Consider the following 18,624-nt stretch of genomic DNA (forward strand, 5'->3'; position numbering starts at 1 on the left):
CTGGATTAGGACCCATTTATATAACCTTGTTTAATCTTAAATACTTCTTTTAAAGGCCCAATATCCAAATACAGTCACATTCTGAGGTACTAGGGGTTAGAATGTCAGTCTATGAATTCTGGGGGGAAACAATTCAGCCCATAGCAACCACCATGTTTTGCTGTCTCCTACCAATGCCAATGAACAAGATGTCAGGGCCCAGCATTGCTATGTGTGTCCTTACTTCCTTTCCCTTGTAACTGGGACTCTGGTTTAAGCTGCTCATGATTTCTCCCCTCCGCATGGAGAAGTTAACTTTTCTGGGGTGGCAGGAGCACTCATTGTGGAGGGGGACACTGGAAGTTTCCCAAACTTTCCTTCTTCCCTACTTGGCTCCATGCCTGGAATTACCACATTACTTATACCAGGAGTCTCTAAGCTGTGATTTGATTCAGTTCAGTGCCAACCAGTGGGCCTTAAGGAAATAGGACTGACATATTTGGGTGGAGGAAGAGATGGAGGAGAGGAGCAGAAAGTTCAGAGCAGGAGTCAGCCTGAATGGGGAGCCTGCTGGAAATGGATTCTACATCCCTGAAACCTCATTCAGTTATTATATCAGCCAGGTGTCAATTTTTTTTAAAGGATTTTATTTATTTATTTGACAGAGAGAGACACAGTGAGAGAGGGAACATAAGCAGGTCGAGTGGGAGAGGGAGAAGCAGGCTTCCCGCGGAGCAGGGAGCCCGACACGGGGCTCGATACCATGACCCTGGGATCATGACCTGAGCCGAAGGCAGACGCTTAATGACTGAACCACCCAGGCGCCCCAGCCAGGTGGTCAATTAACAAGCATTTCTCAGGTTCCTCTGTGTCTAGCTCTGAGTTCCAACCAGAATGGATGCAGTACCTCCCTGGCTCGGAGAGCTCCTATTGAGGGGTTGGAGGAAAGGGGAATTTCCAAGAAAAGTATCACAAGACAGCAGTAGTACCAGGTACTGTGAGAAACGGGAACAGCGAGGGAGGGAGGGATCCCATCCAGGCAGATCATGGAAAGCTTTTTAGAGGAGGCACAAAGGCAAGCTTGTGTTGTTCCAATGAGGGTGGAAGAACAGCATTTTGGTAAGAGAGAACAGAATTTGCAAAGTCCCGAAGAAGAGATAAAAATCAACTATGTGCACATACACCTGGATATATGGAAATATATGGAAAACTGTCAAGACTGTATTAGTGGAAACTTTTACTGTCCAGTGCCTCCCATCACCCTCAGAACTAAACTTCGACCCTCACACTGGCCTTGTCTGTCTCTCCATCCTCATCCTCATCCCTCACTTATTATCCTCAGTTGTTCCTTTACATTCTTTGGCCTTCTTTCATTTAGGCCTCAGGGTCTTTGCACTTGCCCAAGATGATATAGCTAATAACCTCTGCGTGTTTCCTTTTCTCCATGTGACTCCATATCATTTCTCAAGTCCACCTCCTCAGAGAGGCCTTCCCTGACCACCCTGTCCAAAGTAGCTTCCTTTCCTGCAGAGGAAAGAAAATATATAATCACAGAATATTTCTTTTTTTTTTTCTTGTTTATAGTCCATCTTGCCTGCAGGACTATGACTCCACGAAAGCAAGGATTTTTGTCTTTATGTTCATGGCTGTGTCCCCAGCATCTAGAATGATGTCTAACACAATATGTATATAATAAATATTTTATTTATTTTATTTTTTAAGATTTTATTTATTTGGGGGAGAGAGAGAGAGAGAGAGAGAATGAGTGGAGAGAGGGACAGAGGGAGAGGGAGAAGCAGGCTCCCCGCTGAGCTGGGAGCCTGATGTGAGGTTTGATCTCAGGACCTTGGGATCATGACCTGAGCCAAAGACAGAGGCTTAATCAACTGAGCCACCCAGGCGCCCCTGTAATAAATATTTTAAATTACAGTTAACCCTTGAACAACATGGGTTTGAACTGTGCAGGTGAATTTTTTACAGTACAGTGCTATAAATGTATTTTCTCTTTTTTTTTTAAGATTTACTTTATTTGAGAGAGAGAGCATGCACAAGTGGAGAGATGGGCAGAGGGGGAGGGAGAGAGAGAAACCCAAACAGACTCCACGCTGAGAACCAAGCCTGATTCAGGTCTCAATCTCACAACCCTGAGACAGTGATTTAAGTGAAACCAAGAGTCAGAAGCTTAACCTACTGAGCCACCCAGGTGCCCCCTCCATTTTCTAAAGATTTTATTTTTAAGTAATCTCTACACCCCATGTGGTGCTCAAACTCACAACCCTGAGATCAAGAGTCACATGCTCTACCAATTGAGCAAGCCAGATGCCCCTCTTCCTTATGATTTTCTTAACATTTTCTTTTTTCTAGCTTTATTATAAGAATACAGTATATAATACATATAACATACAAAATATTTGTTAACCGACTTTATGCTATTGGTCACAGTAGGCTATTAGTAGCTACATTTTTGAGGAGTCAAAAGTTGTATACAGGATTTTCAACTGTGCCCCAAGTTTGGTGCCCCAACCCCCATTGTTGTTCAAGGGTCAATTCTAATTAAATGAGTGTGAATGTATTAATATAGTACTTGAATAATTTTTAAAAAGAACAGTTATATTGAGAAGCTCTTGAAGGGGGGAGATGACGAGAATCTGAGGCCATTGGATCAATGGGGATGTTAAAGGAAAGACATGGAGGTGGGAACCCTGGCCTGACTCCTGTCAGAGAGGCAATGGAAAGGGGGGTTTAGGGCTTGAGGAGGGCCCTGGGTCTCCAAAGTTCCCCCGGAAAGAGGGTGAGGCATACAACCTGGGAAAATGGTAGGTTCTCTGTGGGGGACATTTGCTCAAGGCTTGCTGTGCAAGGGTAAATAGGAAGGGGAAGGGGTGTAGTGTTGGGGGAAACAGGGGTGGTATTTGGGGCAAGATGGGGAGTTCATCAGTAGAAATGGGCCTTGAGGGGGTGTGTAGGTGGAGGGTCTGTGAGGCAACTCATCAGGAACAGTGGCTAGTAATGTTCCATAAGGGCAAAGGACCTTTGAACAAAAAAAAAAATTTTTTTTTTACTCTTAGGAGTTACATATTTATTTAGTGAATATGAGAAAATGAAAATTGTGATTCTTATGGTTATTACATTGGATGAGACTAAAATAGGTATTTAAGAAAAAACAATGAGAACATTTAGAGTCAAATCCAATAGCCAATTGGAGGATTTGGCCACATTCATAGATCATGATTGAGGGCACCTCCCTGGTTGCCTCTCCCCTCCAACACATTTCCCAACTCTTCCCTGTGGTCCAAGTGTACTTCTTTGGAACCACTGTCACACCTGGTAATTAATTTTTAAGATTTAATGTCTCTCTGCTTCCCCCACCCCTAACTCCAAGGGAAAGGAGCACTGGATCCTGGAGCTGTTATAGGACTTGGTGCATAGTAAACTCCCAATTAGTGGCTAATGGAGCATGAACTATGAAGAGAGAGCGGTGTTGGATGGGGGGGGTGCCCCAATGAGGACTGGAGTGGGGGGAAATCCCTGGGAGACCTGGATAGGCTTTCTGTAAGGCTGGGCTGAAGGTTGCTAAGGCGGGATCGGGGTTTTATTGACAGAATGGAGTCCCCAGGAGGCAGGGTTGGAGGTCTGGATGAAGAGGAAATGGAGGTCCCCAAAAGGTGGAAATGGAGGGTTAAGCAACAGCCATGGGTGAACGTCTGAGATGATCGGGGATTAAGACCAGGTTGAGATGGGAGGCACTTCAGGAGATAGGTGACTCCCAGTAGGTGTGATGGATGGGGCTCACTGTAGTTGGGGACAATAAGTGTATGATAAGGAGTGAGAATCAGTGTTGCACAGCTAAGGCAGGGGTCTTGGGTTAGGTGGAAGTCCTTGTCACAGAGTTGGGTGGTCCGGGTTAGGTGGGGGATACTGTGTGCGGTGGAAATAAGTTCCATGTTGCATGACTGGGGGTCTCACGTGCAGGGGCGGGGGTGGCAGGTCCAGATAATATTAGGGGTCCAATACCCAATTGGGAGGTCTGCTGTGTGCGGCTGGGATGGGGCCCGTGTGCAGAATTGGGGATTCAAGTGAGACAGGGATGGGGCTCCACATGCCGGTGACTGGGTTATCCGGGGGAGCCATGGCTGAATTTCCCGGACGGGGGGGCTCGGCGGCAGTACCCGAGCGCCCCCTGGCGGCCCTGGCCCCGCCGCGGTTCCCACAATGCTCACGTAGCCCCGCATCGGCTCCCGAGACGGCGGCAGCTCCAAGATGGCGCAGACGATTTTCGAGGCCCTGGAGGGTGAGCGGCGGCGGGGCCTGGGGAGGCGGCTGTTCCGCGTTGCGCCCCCTCCCGCCGCGTCCTCGCAGCGCCGGGCCCAGGGCGCGCGGCGGCCGCGGGGCGGAGGGCGCCGGGGCCGGAACAGCCGCGGGGCGGGAGGGGCACGGGCGGGAACAGCCGCGGGAGACTAGGCCCGGCGGGGGGGTGGGCACCGGGACCGGAACAGCGGCGGAGATAAGGCTCAATGGCGGAGGGCGGGGGCATGGGACCAGAACAGCCGCGGGAGCCGAGGGCCGGCGCAAGGGGGACAACGGGACAGGAACAGCGAGGAGAGAAAGCCCTGGGGGGGGGGCGGGGGAGCACCGGGGCAGAACAGCTGGGTAGGCATGGCTGGGGCGGAGGGGGGAAAGGCCTTGGACAGGAACAGCGTCAACCGCGAGGGCCTCGGGCCGGCGCGGGAGGGGCTTCCTGGAGGGAACAGCCGGGGAGGCCCCAGCGTGGAAGCCAGGCCCCCGCCAAGGCTGCGCTGAGTGGGGGACGGTGGTGCGGGGGCGGGAGAGGCTTGGCGCCTGAAGCAGCCTAACTGATCACGGAGACCTTGTATCGAGCGCCAGCTGTGCCTCAGGCCTTGAGGTAGTTCCTCAAAATCAGACCAGGAAAGGATAGGTGCTACCTGTGTGCAAGGCCAGGACTCGGTGCTCACAGACCCAAAGCAACAAACACTAGGCGCCTATTTTGTGCACCGTGCTGGGGTGCAGAGTTTTATACACCCAGACCAAGAAACGATGGGTGGCAACGGTGTGCTTGGCTGGGACACAGTGCCCTCAGACGGAAACCTATAAACACTGGGCGCCAACTGATTGCCCTGTGCTTTGGAGGTTCCTAGCATGGAAGTGAACCCCAGGTGCAGGGAATTTGGGCTTTGGAGACAACCGACACTGAAGGCCTGCCTCCCTGTGCACCTGCGGAACATAGGTGGGTGGGGAGGAGTCCGTGACTTTAGGACCGTGGCACAGGGTAGATGCAGGCGGATACAGACGAGATGTTCTTAGAGGGGTGTGATAAGATCAGTGTACACATAATTAGGGTGAAGGCTGAAAGTTGGCCAGACTAGTAGTATGTAGCTGAGACTTAGTCCTGTAGGACATCTCAGCCATGTCTCTTCACTTCTTAGAGGATCAGAGTTCTCACCATAAAATGGGGGTAAACCCTACCGCCATCCGGAGAATTTTAATCTCAGGAATACTCACTGAGCCAGACACAATTCCTGCTCCACAGTCAGGGCAGGGGACATGTGAGGGGAGGGAAGCATACAGAAATTATAGAACAAGCAACTCTTGAAATTACAGAATTGTAGAAAAGGTAAACCATAAAAGGTTGCCTTAGCTGGCATTTGGTGCTATTATGGGTGATGGACGTGGGGGGCCAGGGTCAGTGTGGTTCCCTCCAGGAGACCAATAGAATAGGGTGAGGCCTGCTTTCTCTTTAGTTTCCATGGACGTCCTCCATGTTTGAATTTTCACTACAAGAATGTATCCACGTATTGAGTGATGAAGAAATTAAAAGAAAAATCAGTTCCTAGGACAGTGTGATGCATGCTGGGCTAGAGCAAGGACAGCAGAACTGTGGGGAACTCAGAGATGACCCAGGCAGTAGGAACTGCATTTACAAAGCCCTGGGGGAAGAGAGGTCTTCAAGGATTCACAGAAGTTCATGTGAGTGAGGAGCTAGAGATGAGACTTGTGAACTTTATCTTGGAATCACTGTGGAGCTGAGAAAGGGTTTTCGGCAGGGGAGCAGCACAATCTGATGTATGTTTTATAAAGTTCACTCAGGCTGCTCTGAGGACACACTGGAGGGGGCCAGAGTGGCAGCAGGGAGGTGAGTGAAGTAGCTGCAGTTGTCCTGCTGAGAACCGATGGTGGCCTGAGCCAGGGGGACAGCTGCGGGATAGAAGAAAGTAGATCTGAGAGAGACAGTGGAGGCAGAATAGGCTAGACTTGCTGAAGGACTAGAAATGAGGAGGAGCAGGGAAACAGGTTGGGGAAAGAATCAAGGGGTGCCCCAGGGGCTGTGGCTGGGTGGGCATTAGTGCTTATTATTGTTGAGGAGGATTACTGGAAGAGGTTAAACTGAGGGGTGAGGGTGACACACTTAGTTTGAGCTCAGTTTTAGACAGGCAGCATTTTTAAAAAGACTATTTTTTACTTTTAGCAGCTTTAGGTTCACAACAAAGTTGAAAGGAAGGTACAGAGATTTCCTGAATAGCCTCTGACCTCACACATGACTAGCCTCCCCCATTATCAACATAACTTGCCAGAATGGTACATTTGCTACCAAGGACGAATCTACACTGACACATCATAGTCATCCAAAGTCAATGGTTTTTCTTTTTCTTTTTTTTAAAGATTTTATTTATTCATGAGAGAGAGAGAGAGAGAAGCAGAGGAAGAAGCAGGCCTCCCGCTGAGCAGGAAGCCTGATGCGGGACTTGATCCCAGGACCCTGGGATCATGACCTGAGCCGAAGGCAGACGCTTAACCATCTGAGCCACCGAGGTGCCCAGTCAATGGTTTTTCTTAATGTTCACTCTGGGTGTTGCACATTCTGTTGGACAAATGTACAACGACATATATCCGTCATTACAATATCATCACAGAGTATTTTCATTGCTCCAAAAATCCTCTGTGTTCTGTCTGTTCAGCTCTCCCCCAAAACCCCCGGCAATCACTGATCTTCTGATTGTCTCTATAGTTTTAACAGACAGTATTTTTTGAATCAAAATTAAAAAAAATTTTTTAAAGATTTTATTTATTAGAGAGCGAGTGCACAAGTAGGGGGAGTGGCAGGCGGAGGAAGAGGGAGAAACAGGCTCCCCGCTAAACAGAGAGCCCAACATGGGGCTCAGTCCCAGGACCCTGGGATCATGACCTGAGCCGAAGGCAGACACTTAACCAACTGAGCCACCCAGGCACCCCTTGAATCAAATTTTTTATTTTGAGATCGTTGTGTTTTTTTTCTGTATATTCATATATACCCTTTACCTAGTTTCCCTCAATGTAACATTGTGCAAGACTATTTTATATCACAACATACTACAGAACAGTTCCATCACTATAAAAGGCTGCCTTTTGGTAGCCATACCCACCTCCTTCCCCTCTCCCTGTCATCCCTGATGTCTGTCAACCACTAATCTGTTCTCCGGTTCTAAAATTTTGTCATTTCAAGAATGTCATGTAAATGGAATCGTATAGTATATGACTTTTGAAATTGGCTTTTTTCCACTTATCGTAATTCCCTGGGGTTTCACCCAAGTTATTGTGCATATCAGTAGTTCGTTCCTTTTTATTACTGAGCTGTAGTCCATGGTATGGATGTACCACAGTTTATTCACCCATTGAGGAACATCTGAGTTGTTTCCAGTTTTTTACTATTATGAATAAAACTGCTGTGAATACTCATATACAGATTTGCATACAAATGCTAATCTACTCACAATTTTGCCTAAAATAGGAGAAGATTTACTGAAGCTCATCCAGGGGAGCAAACCCCAGGTTTGGGACTCTAGATTTTGGGGAGAACTAGATGGGAGGTGAATGAGTCTGCCCAGGGAGAGGAGAGAGAATCCAGACTGAAGGAACCTTTCAAAAACAAACATTTAGGGAATGGACAGAAGAGAGCTTAGCAGTCTGTGAAGAAGTGAGCAGAGAGGTGGGAGAAGACCCAGGAGGGAGGTATCCTAGAGTCACAGAAGGAGTGTCTCAGGAAGGAATGTCCAATGCTGCCAGGCATTCTTGGGTGATTTTGGTGGAATGCTGGGGGCTTAAGCCCCATGAGGTGGGTAGAGGAGGATTGGGAGGTGGGTAGAGGAGATAGAAGGATGATTCATGTTGAAGGGAGGAGAGATGGGAACACGGGTTCAAGAGTGGGCATTCTAGAGAGACCTGAGCATGTGTAGCTGTTGATGGGAGGGAGAGGTTGCAGGCATACCGTGAAGAAAGGGACCAGTTGGTGGAGAGTGGTCTCTGAGGGAGCAGGAGGGGTTGGAGGGGAGAGCTGGCCTCAGGAGAGACACAGTATGCATTGTGACGAGAGAAAATACGGATTCACTTCGGCTGCAGCAACTAATGGTTCTAATTTCCGTTGCCTTTAGAAGCTGGAGCAGGTGTCCAGGTAAAAGCTGAGAGGTTGGAAGCAGAGCATTGGCTGTGGGGACAGAGAGAAGGAGGCATCCTCTGGGTTTTTTGGGAGGGAGGCAGTGTGCTTTGGTGGCCACTTAGATGTGAGGAGACCTGTCCTCCAGCTGGTGACATGGCTAGACAGTGTACTACTGTGAACCTCAGCAGCAGTGACAACTGATTGGAAAACATGGAAGTACGCAGCCTCTCATGGGTGCCCTGACCGTAAATTCAGATTTACACTGTTTACTGAGGAACTGAAAAGAGCAATACACATTGGAAAACAAGGGAAGCAAGGACGCCCAAGTGCAAACAGATTTGTGGGATTTGTAGGGTAGGATGGGAAGACTCGGTAACATGATTTGTGGAAGGGCTTATGATTTAGGACCAGACTGTTCCCTGAGGAAGAGAGAAGTCCAATCTAGCAGTGGTTTAAGCAGGGTAGAGTTTTATTTCTCTCTCTCTCTCTCTTTTTTAAATATTTTATTTATTTATCTGACAGAGAGATAGAGAGCATAAGTAGGCAGAGTAGGAGGCAGAGGGAGAGGGAGAAGCAGTCTCCCCGCTGAGCAGGGAGCCGGATGTGGGGCTGGATCCCAGGACCCCGGGATCATGACCTGAGCCAAAGGCAGACGCTTAACCGACTGAGCCACCCAGGCGCCCCTAGAAGTTTATTTCTCTATGGGAAATTTCTGTATGGGAGTCCAGAGGAAGACGGTCCAGAGCTCCAAGGATGGCTGTGTTCTACAAGGCTCTCAGAGGCCCAGGATCTTTCCAGCTTTTGCCCTGCAATTCCTAGGGTATGGCCCTTTACTTTATGATATGGGGTGGTGGCTAGACTTCCCCAGTATCATATTCTTGTTGTAGGAAGCAGGATGGAGGATGGAGCAAAAAAGGGCATCACATACTAGGCAGTTTTAAGATAACTTCCCAGATACCACCATAAAACACCTTTCCTTAAATCCCATTGTCCAGAATTTAGACATTCTTTAGCTGCAAGAGCAGTTGGGAAATGTAATCTTTTTTTTTTTAAGATTTTATTTATTTATTTGACAGAGATAGACACAGTGAGAGAGGAAACACAAGCAGGGGGAGTGGGAGACGGAGAAGCAGCCCTCCCGTCGAGCAGGGAGCCCGATGCAGGACTCAATCCCAGGACTCTGGGATCATGACCTGAGCCGAAGGCAGACGCTTAACAACTGAGCCACCCAGGCGCCCGGGAAATGTAATCTTTATTGTGGGGGGGGCCACATTTTCAGTCAAAAATTTTGGATTCTATTGCAATGGAAGTAGGAGAGAATGTATATTGGGGCACAGCCAGCTGTCTTTGCCACAGAGAGCTCGTGTTGGGTCTGGCTCATAAGGGGGAAGTCAGAGACTCCGTTTCTTTTTTCAGGAATGGACAATCAGACCGTCCTGGCCGTCCAGTCATTGTTGGATGGCCAAGGAGCAGTCCCTGATCCAACAGGCCAGAGTGTCAGTGCACCTCCTGCTATCCAGCCATTGGGTGAGTATCTGCTCAGGTTCACGGTTCACTGGTGGGAAGGGTGGGTAGCTCCCTATGAAAAACAGGTGGGACTCATGAAGGGGTATAAGAGTGAATTGCCAACTGGGGTGCCCAGGATACCATCTGGTGTCTGAACCTTCTCCCCTTCCTCCCAGCCTGGGTCTTCAGGCTCATGCTTTTCTCTGCTTAGCAATGAGGACACACTTCCTCAATCACTTAGCGAATGTGAGGATCATGACATAGGGAATGGCTAAGAACTTAGTAATGCATGTACCTTTGACCCAGAAGTTATTTCTCAACCTCCCCTCTATGGAAAGAACAGGCTGAACGTGAATCTCTAATTTCCAGGCCAGGCCCCTGAGACACAGAGAAGGCAAGGAACTTTAGAGCCCTGTGTGAGTCTGTGTATTCATTTATTCATTCCACAAACATTTTTGAATGCTTAGGAACCATTCTGGGTACAGAGATCCCCACCTGGGTTTGAATCCTTGTTCCCGTAGTTAGTTCCTGGCTCTATGACCTCAGGCAAGTAAGTTAACTTCTCTGTGCCTCAGTTTCTACATCTGTAAAACAAGGATAATAGTCTTACCTCGTAGAAACCTTTTGAGGATACTTGGGACTCACTTTCAGTTGTTTTGTAAAAAAGGAACGCAAGTTTCTTGGGGTTTGTACAGATGAATGCTTATTTCTCTCTTACATGAAGTCCTGATGTGCATTTGGGGGTGGGTATGGTGAGACTCAGACCCTGTCTTTCTTATGGTTCTATTGCCCTCTACCTACAGTCCAGGTTGGCTGCTCCAGCTTTCCACTTTCATTTCCACATTCTAGCCAACACGAAGGGAAGAAAGAACAAAGTGGAAGTCATATACCTTCCTTTTTTTTTTTATTATTTTAAAAGATTTTATTTATTTATTTGAGAGAGCGAGAGAGCAAGCGAGCACGAGTCGGGTGAGGGGCAGAGGGAGAAGCAGACTCCCCGCTGAGCAGGGAGCCCGATATGGGACTTCATCCCAGGACCCCGGGATCATTACCCACGCCGAAGGCAGAGGCTTAACCGACTGAGCCACCCAGGTGTCCCTATAGGCCTTCCTTTTATTTTTTTTTTATTTTTTTCATGTAATTTTCTTTATTAATAGAATAAGAAAGAACAACACGTATCATTCACAAATAAGTATAAAGTGCTTGACAAATTCAACACCCATTTGTGATAAAAATCATTCATCCAGCTAGCACTAGAAGGGGGAGATTTTCTCAATTGAATAAGGGGCATTTACACAAAATGTACAACTTACGTTGTTTTGTTTTTTTTTTTTAAAGATTTTATTTATTTATTTGACAGAGAGAGACACAGCGAGAGAGGGAACACAAGCAGGGGGAGTGGGAGAGGGAGAAGCAGGCCTCCCGCAAAGCAGGGAGCCCGATGTGGGGCTCGATCCCAGGACCCTGGGATCATGACCCAAGCCGAAGGCAGACACTTAATGACTGAGCCACCCAGGCACCCCTACAACTTACGTTGTACTTAATCGGGAAACGTTATGCCTTCCTTTTAAAAGGAAGTTGCATAGACACTATACTTTTGCTCTCGTCCTATTGGTCAGAATTCAGTCGCATGACATGTCTAGCTGCAGAGAAGGCTGGGAGATAAAGTCTTTAGTTAGATGGTCATGTTTCCCACTCTTACTATCTAAGAAGGAAGAGTGGATGTTGAATGACAAATGAGACATTTTTGCCACAACATGTCGAGTGCTTGGCACCGCTCAGTGGCTGGTGTCCACTATAGCTAATCATTCATTGAGTTTTTCACTCATTCAGTAAATACCCATCAAGGGCCTCCTGTGTTACCCAGGAGATACTGCAGTTATGGTAATAAGTAAGCCTCATTTCCTCCCTTTCGGAGGACTCATGGTTTGCTCGTGCTGGGAAGAGTGTGAGATGAGCAGTGCACCCAGCGGAAGAAACTATGGCAACTAGCTTTAGGAAGGCTTCCTGAAGGAGGTGACATCTGACCAGAGTCTTGTGGAGTAAGTTGTTCTGAGAGAAGCAGCTTGCAGGGGGAACAGGATGCAGAGACGTAGAAGGTCATGTAGCCCATTTGGGGACTGATGAACAAATTCAGGCGGGATAAAGATTCCGAATTTCTCAGCTTTGAAGCGTACCCACTCCACTATTTCCTGAGTTCTAATTTTTCGATACCTGGGTAGACATGGCTGGATATTCCTGCAGTTGCCTATTTGGTTTTGAAATCTCCTTTTGGAAGCGCAGAGTTGGCACTTGACACAAGCATGCTGGGTCACAGATTGCTGTTAGGTTTTCCCGTTTCTCACTGTGATGCCCTCTCATGTATCTTGCTTTTTATCAATGTTCCTCTCCCTCTGCTACCGTGTGGGTGTGACCCTTAGATGATGAGGATGTTTTTCTCTGCGGGAAGTGTAAGAAGCAGTTCAACTCGCTGCCGGCATTTATGACCCACAAGCGGGAGCAGTGCCAGGGGAACGCCCCTCCCCTGGCCACGGCCTCCTTGGCCACTAACAGCATCTACACGCCTTCGGCGGCCCCCACAGCGGTCCAGCAGGCCCCACCTCCTACCAATCGCCAGGTATTCGTTCATTCATTTGTGTGTTTGTTCATTCATTCATTCAAGTCTTTTTTGTGCATGCACTATGTGTCCGGCACCGTGTGGGCACTGGGATGGACAGATATTCCGCATCACTGCCCTCATGGAGGTGGGTGAGATAGTATACTATAGTATAGTATACTTTTTTCAGGGGATGTTAAGTGCAGAGAGATGGGGATGCCGAGACAGGGATGGGAGGTTTTGTCATTTTGTATATGGTGCTTGGGGAAGAGCTCTGTGAAGAGGTGACATAGGAGTGGAGGCCTAAGGTGATGAGGGAATGAGTCATGCTGCTAGTATCGGGAAGAGTATTTCAGGAGAAGGGATCAGCAAGTACAAAGGCCTTGGCATGGGAGTGTGCTGGGTTTATTCCAGGACCAGCAAGGAGGTGAGTGTGGCTGGAGCTGAGTGAGTGAGGTGGAGGATGGAAGATGATAAGTTCAGACAGGCAACAGGGGTATCCTGGCGAGCATGTGCGCCTCGTGGGCTTTTCCTCTGAGTCAGATGCGAACCTTAGGAAGGTTTTGAACAGAAGAGGGACATAGTCTGATTTACACTTAAACTAGATTACTCTGGCTGCTGTACAGAGAATAGATTTTGGTGGGAGTCAAGAGAAAAACCCAGGAGGCTTTAGGGGGCTGTTGTACCAATCCAGGCAATAGGTGGTGGTGGCTTGGCCGGATGGTGGCAGTGGAGGTGGAGAGAAGAGATGAGATTTTGGAAATGTTTTGAAGGTGGAGCCAAAAGAGCTTGCGGATAGGCTGGATGTGAGGTGTGAGATCAGGAAGAGTCAAGGGGGATCCACTGCAGAGGTGGAGTTGCCATTTACTGAAGTGGGGAAACAGCAAGAAGAAGATTCGGGAGGGATGTCAGGAGTTCAACTGGTCATGCTGGATTTGAGATACCCATTGGGCCTTTAAGTGGAGGTGGTGAAGATGCAGACAGATCTACAGGTCTGGAGGTCAGGGGAGAGCAGAGACACCCTGGGTCAGGGACTCTTGGAGGGATTAAAGAATCCTCGTAAAGGAGGCTGGACATGTCTCAGGACGCCAGGTCAAGGGGTCAAATTTCCTTCTGGCTTCCTCTTGTCTCCTTATTCCTTTAAAACGTTATCTCCATCCACTGTATAGACATAATTCCTGCCGTCAGAATAAAAGCATTCACCCGCAGATCTGTAGGACTTGAATACTGATACTTCTCAGGCTGCCACAGGCCTCTCCTAATACAGAGCATGGTGATTCCCACAGGAATTCTATAGTGCTTTTGTTTTAGAATTTTTGAAGTAAGAATATATAATCTGCATGTTATTACATAATTTGGTTTTTCATGCAATACCTTTTATCTGTTGTGTAGTATTCTATGGTATGACTGTATTGTATTGTTTTACTCCGTTTCCCCTTTGATGGACACTGAGGTTCTTTCCAGTTATTCGCTGTTTGAAATAAAGCTATATAGGATACTCTTGTTCATGGACTCCCTGTGGACATGTGTGAGTGTTTCTCTAGGAGAGATACCAGAAAGTATTATTGCTGGGTCACAGGGTATTTCTCTTACAGAGAGTTATGGCTTATTCTCATTTCGTAGATAAGGAAATGGAAGTTCTGAAAGGTGGAGTGACTTGCCCAGGGTCACACAGCAGGGAGAAGTAGAAGTGGAAATGAAACACGGGTCTGTGGGGTTCCAGAGCCCGAGTCTTTTGCATCATGCCCTGTTTCCTTCCAGAGCCTCAGACATATCTCTTCTCTTCCCTTCCATTCTCTCTCTCTCATTCACACTACCCAGATCTCCACGTACATTACAGTGCCCCCATCCCCGCTGATCCAGACCCTGGTGCAGGGGAACATCTTGGTGAGTGATGATGTGCTCATGTCTGCCATGTCGGCCTTCACGTCCCTGGACCAGCCCATGCCCCAGGGCCCCCCGCCTGTGCAGGTAAGGAGGGGGCCGGCTTCTCATAGGATCTTAATTCCAGACCTGTATATTGACCGCCATGGATTTGGAACCTTGTAGAAAGAAGAGTGGATGGCCTCAGCTCTCACGCTGAAGAGAGACTGTCAGTCTCCCCTTGGCCTCCCCTGCTCTGGGTAGGGAAGGGGTCACTTCAGTTGGGACCTAGAACATGACTTTGGGGTTTCACAGCCATAGTCTGGCTATTTTGACTCCTATTTTTATTCCTTTTTTTTTTTTTTTTTAATAAGTAGGCTCCATGCCCAACGTGGGGCTTAAATTCATGACCCCACAACCCCAAGATCAAGAGGCACATGGTATATTGACTGAGCCAGCCAGACACCTTCCTATTTTTTCTTTTTTTTTTTTGTAAGATTTATTTATTTGAGAGAGAGAGAGTGAGCCCAGGTGTGCGTGGGGGCAGGAGGGGCAGAGAGAGGGAGAGAGAGAATCTCAAGCAGACTCCCTGCTGAGCACAGAGCCCCATATGAGGCTCAGTCCCGTGATACTGAGATCATGACCTGAGCTGAAATGAGGAGTCGGATGCCTTACCACCTGAGCCACCCAGGCATCCCCTCCTAACTTCTTAACAAAAGTGTTCCATGTCCATTGGAAAACATTAGAAAATACACAATAGAAAAGTAAAAACAAAGTTTAATTACTCATAATCTGGAAACTAGAGAGACATGGCAACCGACTACAACGTGCGATTCTTTTTTTGTGTGTGTGTTTCTTTTTCGCCTGTACTTCCCACTCCCCTTCACCCATTTTGCCCCCCCTTCCCCCGGCAATATGCAGTTCTTGGTTGGATCCTGGATTGAGGGGGGGAGAATCTAAAGGCATTATTGGGACACTTTGGGGAAATGAGAATAGGAGGCATTTGAATATTTTAGATAATAGTATTATATTAACAGGTAGTTTCCTGAGCGTGACTGTCAAATTGTGGTTAAATAGGAGAATATCCCCTTCTTAGGAGATGCATCTGAATACAGTATTGAGGAAAAGAGTGTTATGATGTCTGCAGCTGACTATCAAATGGCTTGCTAAAACACAAATATAACCTTGGGCGCCTGGGTGGCTCAGTTGGTTAAGCGACTGCCTTCAGCTCAGGTCATGATCCTGGAGTCCTGGATCGAGTCCCACATCGGGCTCCCTGCTCAGCAGGGAGTCTGCTTCTCCCTCTGACCCTCTTCCCTCTCGTGCTCTCTGGCTCTCATTCTCTCTCTCTCAAATAAATAAATAAAATCTTTAAAAAAAACCACAAATATAACCTTGAATGTATGTACGTATATACACACACACATATGTACATTGCAGATGTGGCAAAATGTTAACAACTGGTAAATTAGATAAAGTTTAAAGACTGATTGGTATGTTCTTTTTTTTTTTTTTTTTAAGTAATCTCTATGCCTGTGTGGGGCTTGAATTCACGACCCTGAGATCAAGAGTCACATGCTTTATTCACTGAGCCAGCCATGGGCCCCTGATCACTGTATTCTTTTTGCAACCTTCCTATAGGTTTTGAGATTTTTTCAGAATAAAAGTTGGGGGACACCTGGCTGGCTCAGTTGGTAGAGCATGTGACTCTTGATCTTGGGGCTGTGAGTTTGAGCCCCACATTGGGTGTAGAGATTACTTAAAAATAAAATCTTTAAAAAAAATTTAAAAAAAAGAATAAAAGTTGGGAAGTCAATCAGTTAATCAACCACCCCTACTCTCTCCCTCCAAAGAAAACACTGTTAGAATTTTGGTGTCTGGCTTTCCTGATCTTTAAATGCAAATAAAGAAATAGCTTTTTATTTTATTTTTTTAAAGATTTTATTTATTTGTCAGAGAGAGAGAGCGCATAAGCAGGGGGAGTGGCAGACAGAGGGAGAAGCAGGCTCCCCGCTGAGCAAGGAGCCCCATGTGGGACTCAGTCCAGGACCCTGGATCATGACCTGAAACGAAGGCAAATGCTTAACTGACTGACCCACCCAGGCATCCCGAGAAACAGCTTTTTATATAAATACATTTATAAAACACATATCTATATCAATGGACCATGTTAATATGCACTGTTCTGAAACTTGCTTTTTTTTATTTTGCCTTTTGCTTAAAATCATTATCTGTGCCTCAAATTCTATATCAGTGTTTTCTAAAATGTTCCTCAGAAGAGTGGCTCCTTGGGATGTTCCATACAAAAAGAATCTCTGGTCAAACCAGTATAGGGTGGAGGCATTCTACTGCTTTCCTTGCCCTGTCCCTGACTTTTTTTTCCTGCAGTGAAACACTTTTGATTTTTGTCACCCCAGATTTTTCCCCAAACACGTTTGACTGTGGAGCCCAAGGAGCAGCGATTAAGAGGTGCATCCTTTATAAAATACTGATGACCATCATTTTTTTTTTAAGTAAGCTTTTTGCCCAATGTGGGCCTTGAACTCACTACCCAGAGATCAGGAGTTGCATGCTCTACTAGCTGAGCCACCCAGGCACCCCTGATCACTATCATTTTAATAGCTGTTAAAGATTTCATCATGTGGACGGACCATCCTCTATATAGCCAGCCTTCTGTTAACAGACCTGTAGGTCATTGCCATTTTTTGCTGCTATAAAAACTACTGGGGAACCGTCCATGTACGCATATCTTTGCCCACCTGCTTGATTATATTTCTATGGAATAAATTTCTAGAAGTCAGTGGCTGTGTTTCAGGGGTCCACAGCCCCCACAGTTTGGTGACTCTCTAGAAATACTCCTAGGACTTGGGATAGTTATACTCATGGCTGTGGTTTCTTCCTGACAAAGGATGCACAGCAGGATCAGCAAGGGAAAAAGACATCAGTTGGAGTCTGGAGAAATCCAGGCATCGGTTTCTACTGTTCCTCCTCTTGGGGCAGTGGGGAGAGATTGCACAAAATACTTTTTCCTCCAGCAATGAAGAGCAGCAACGTGTGTGCGTGTTTCTGCCCAGGGAGCATATCTAAGATTCGAGGCTCAGGGCTTTTCTTGGGGATTGGTCATGTAGGTGCCACAGTGACCAAAATTCCAGACTCTTAGAAGGAAAGGAGGTGTTCGCCACAGATCACACTGTCTGTACAAACAATCTGGGTGACCTGGTACAGAATGGGCAGTGCCCCCAGATGATCAAAACAGCCTTATCGATCATAGGCAACCTTCCACAAGGTAGGTTCTCAGAGGCCATTCAAGAGCCGGTCCCACAAGCAAACCCTCCTAAGACAGCAACAGTGGGGCTGCTGGATCAACTCAGTTGTGTCCAAGCTGGGCCTTTTTGTCGACTTTCCTAGAGAAAAGGGGTAGTGGCACCTGGCTAATGCTTCCTCTCTATTCTTCCATGACTCTGTTGCCATGCCTCCCGTCAGCCCTGTCCTCTGAGCTGCCTTGTGAGGGGCTTTTCTTTCCACATGGCTGGCTAAGACAAATGTCCTTCCTCACTGTAACAAGACAGCTGGTGTCAAGAGGGTATGACACTTTAATTCTCTCTTCTGATTTCAGAGCAGCCTGAACATGCATTCTGCACCCAGCTACCTCACCCAGCCTCCACCACCTCCTCCCCCACCTCCACCACTGCCCCCACCCCCACCACCCCAGCCCCCACCGCCCCCACCCCAGAGCCTGGGCCCCCCTGGGCGTCCCAACCCTGGCGGAAATGGTGTGGTGGAGGTGTACAGTGCCACGGCGCCCCTGGCTGGGAGCGGCACGGTGGAGATCCAGGCATTGGGAATGCAGCCCTACCCACCCCTGGAGGTGAGCAGAGGTTGGGATTTGGGATGGAGGGGGAGAAACTGGTTATGATTATCATGGGTAACCTGAACCTTTCCCAAGCACCAGCTGTGTGTCAGACACTGTGCCAGAGGTAGCATGGGAGACAAAACCAGATCAGAGGGGTAGCCACACCATAGGAGAGAAGGACTTTAATCAAGCCATCATACCTATAAAGGTAAAATACAAACCATGACAAGGTGGTTTGAAGTAGAAGTTAGCAGAAATACAAGCTACCCTCAAGGAGTGCTCAGAACATTCAGAGAACACCAATGTTTTAGGGAGAAGTTTCCAAAAAATTATCTGTGTGAACGTCTCTTACATTTTAAAAAATTTTATTTATTTTTTTTTTAGAAAGAGAAAGAAGGA

General features: G+C 47.5%; 1 protein-coding gene across 5 annotated transcripts in view; it reads left to right on the forward strand.

Annotated features, from left to right (window-relative positions):
* The first annotated feature begins 4,182 nt into the window (after positions 1–4,182).
* Positions 4,183–18,624, forward strand: part of ZNF341 (zinc finger protein 341) — a 43,366-nt gene continuing 28,924 nt past the window's right edge. For 4 of the 5 annotated variants that reach the window (XM_028118542.2, XM_088026752.1, XM_028118543.2 and 1 more), the window contains exons 1-5: positions 4,183–4,270; positions 9,824–9,934; positions 12,334–12,530; positions 14,331–14,480; positions 17,989–18,240. In XM_028118542.2, the coding sequence (XP_027974343.1) occupies positions 4,240–4,270; positions 9,824–9,934; positions 12,334–12,530; positions 14,331–14,480; positions 17,989–18,240 (741 nt within the window). In that variant the 5' untranslated portion in view covers positions 4,183–4,239. Of the gene's footprint in view, positions 4,271–7,106; positions 9,228–9,823; positions 9,935–12,333; positions 12,531–14,330; positions 14,481–17,988; positions 18,241–18,624 lie in introns of those variants that run through there. The other variant, XM_028118546.2, reaches the window with a different exon arrangement.

This window comes from Eumetopias jubatus, unplaced genomic scaffold (genome assembly GCF_037043125.1).
Source record: "Eumetopias jubatus isolate StellerSeaLion01/CBP00866 unplaced genomic scaffold, mEumJub1_p1.0 scaffold_9, whole genome shotgun sequence".
NCBI classification, from domain to species: Eukaryota; Metazoa; Chordata; class Mammalia; order Carnivora; family Otariidae; genus Eumetopias; species Eumetopias jubatus.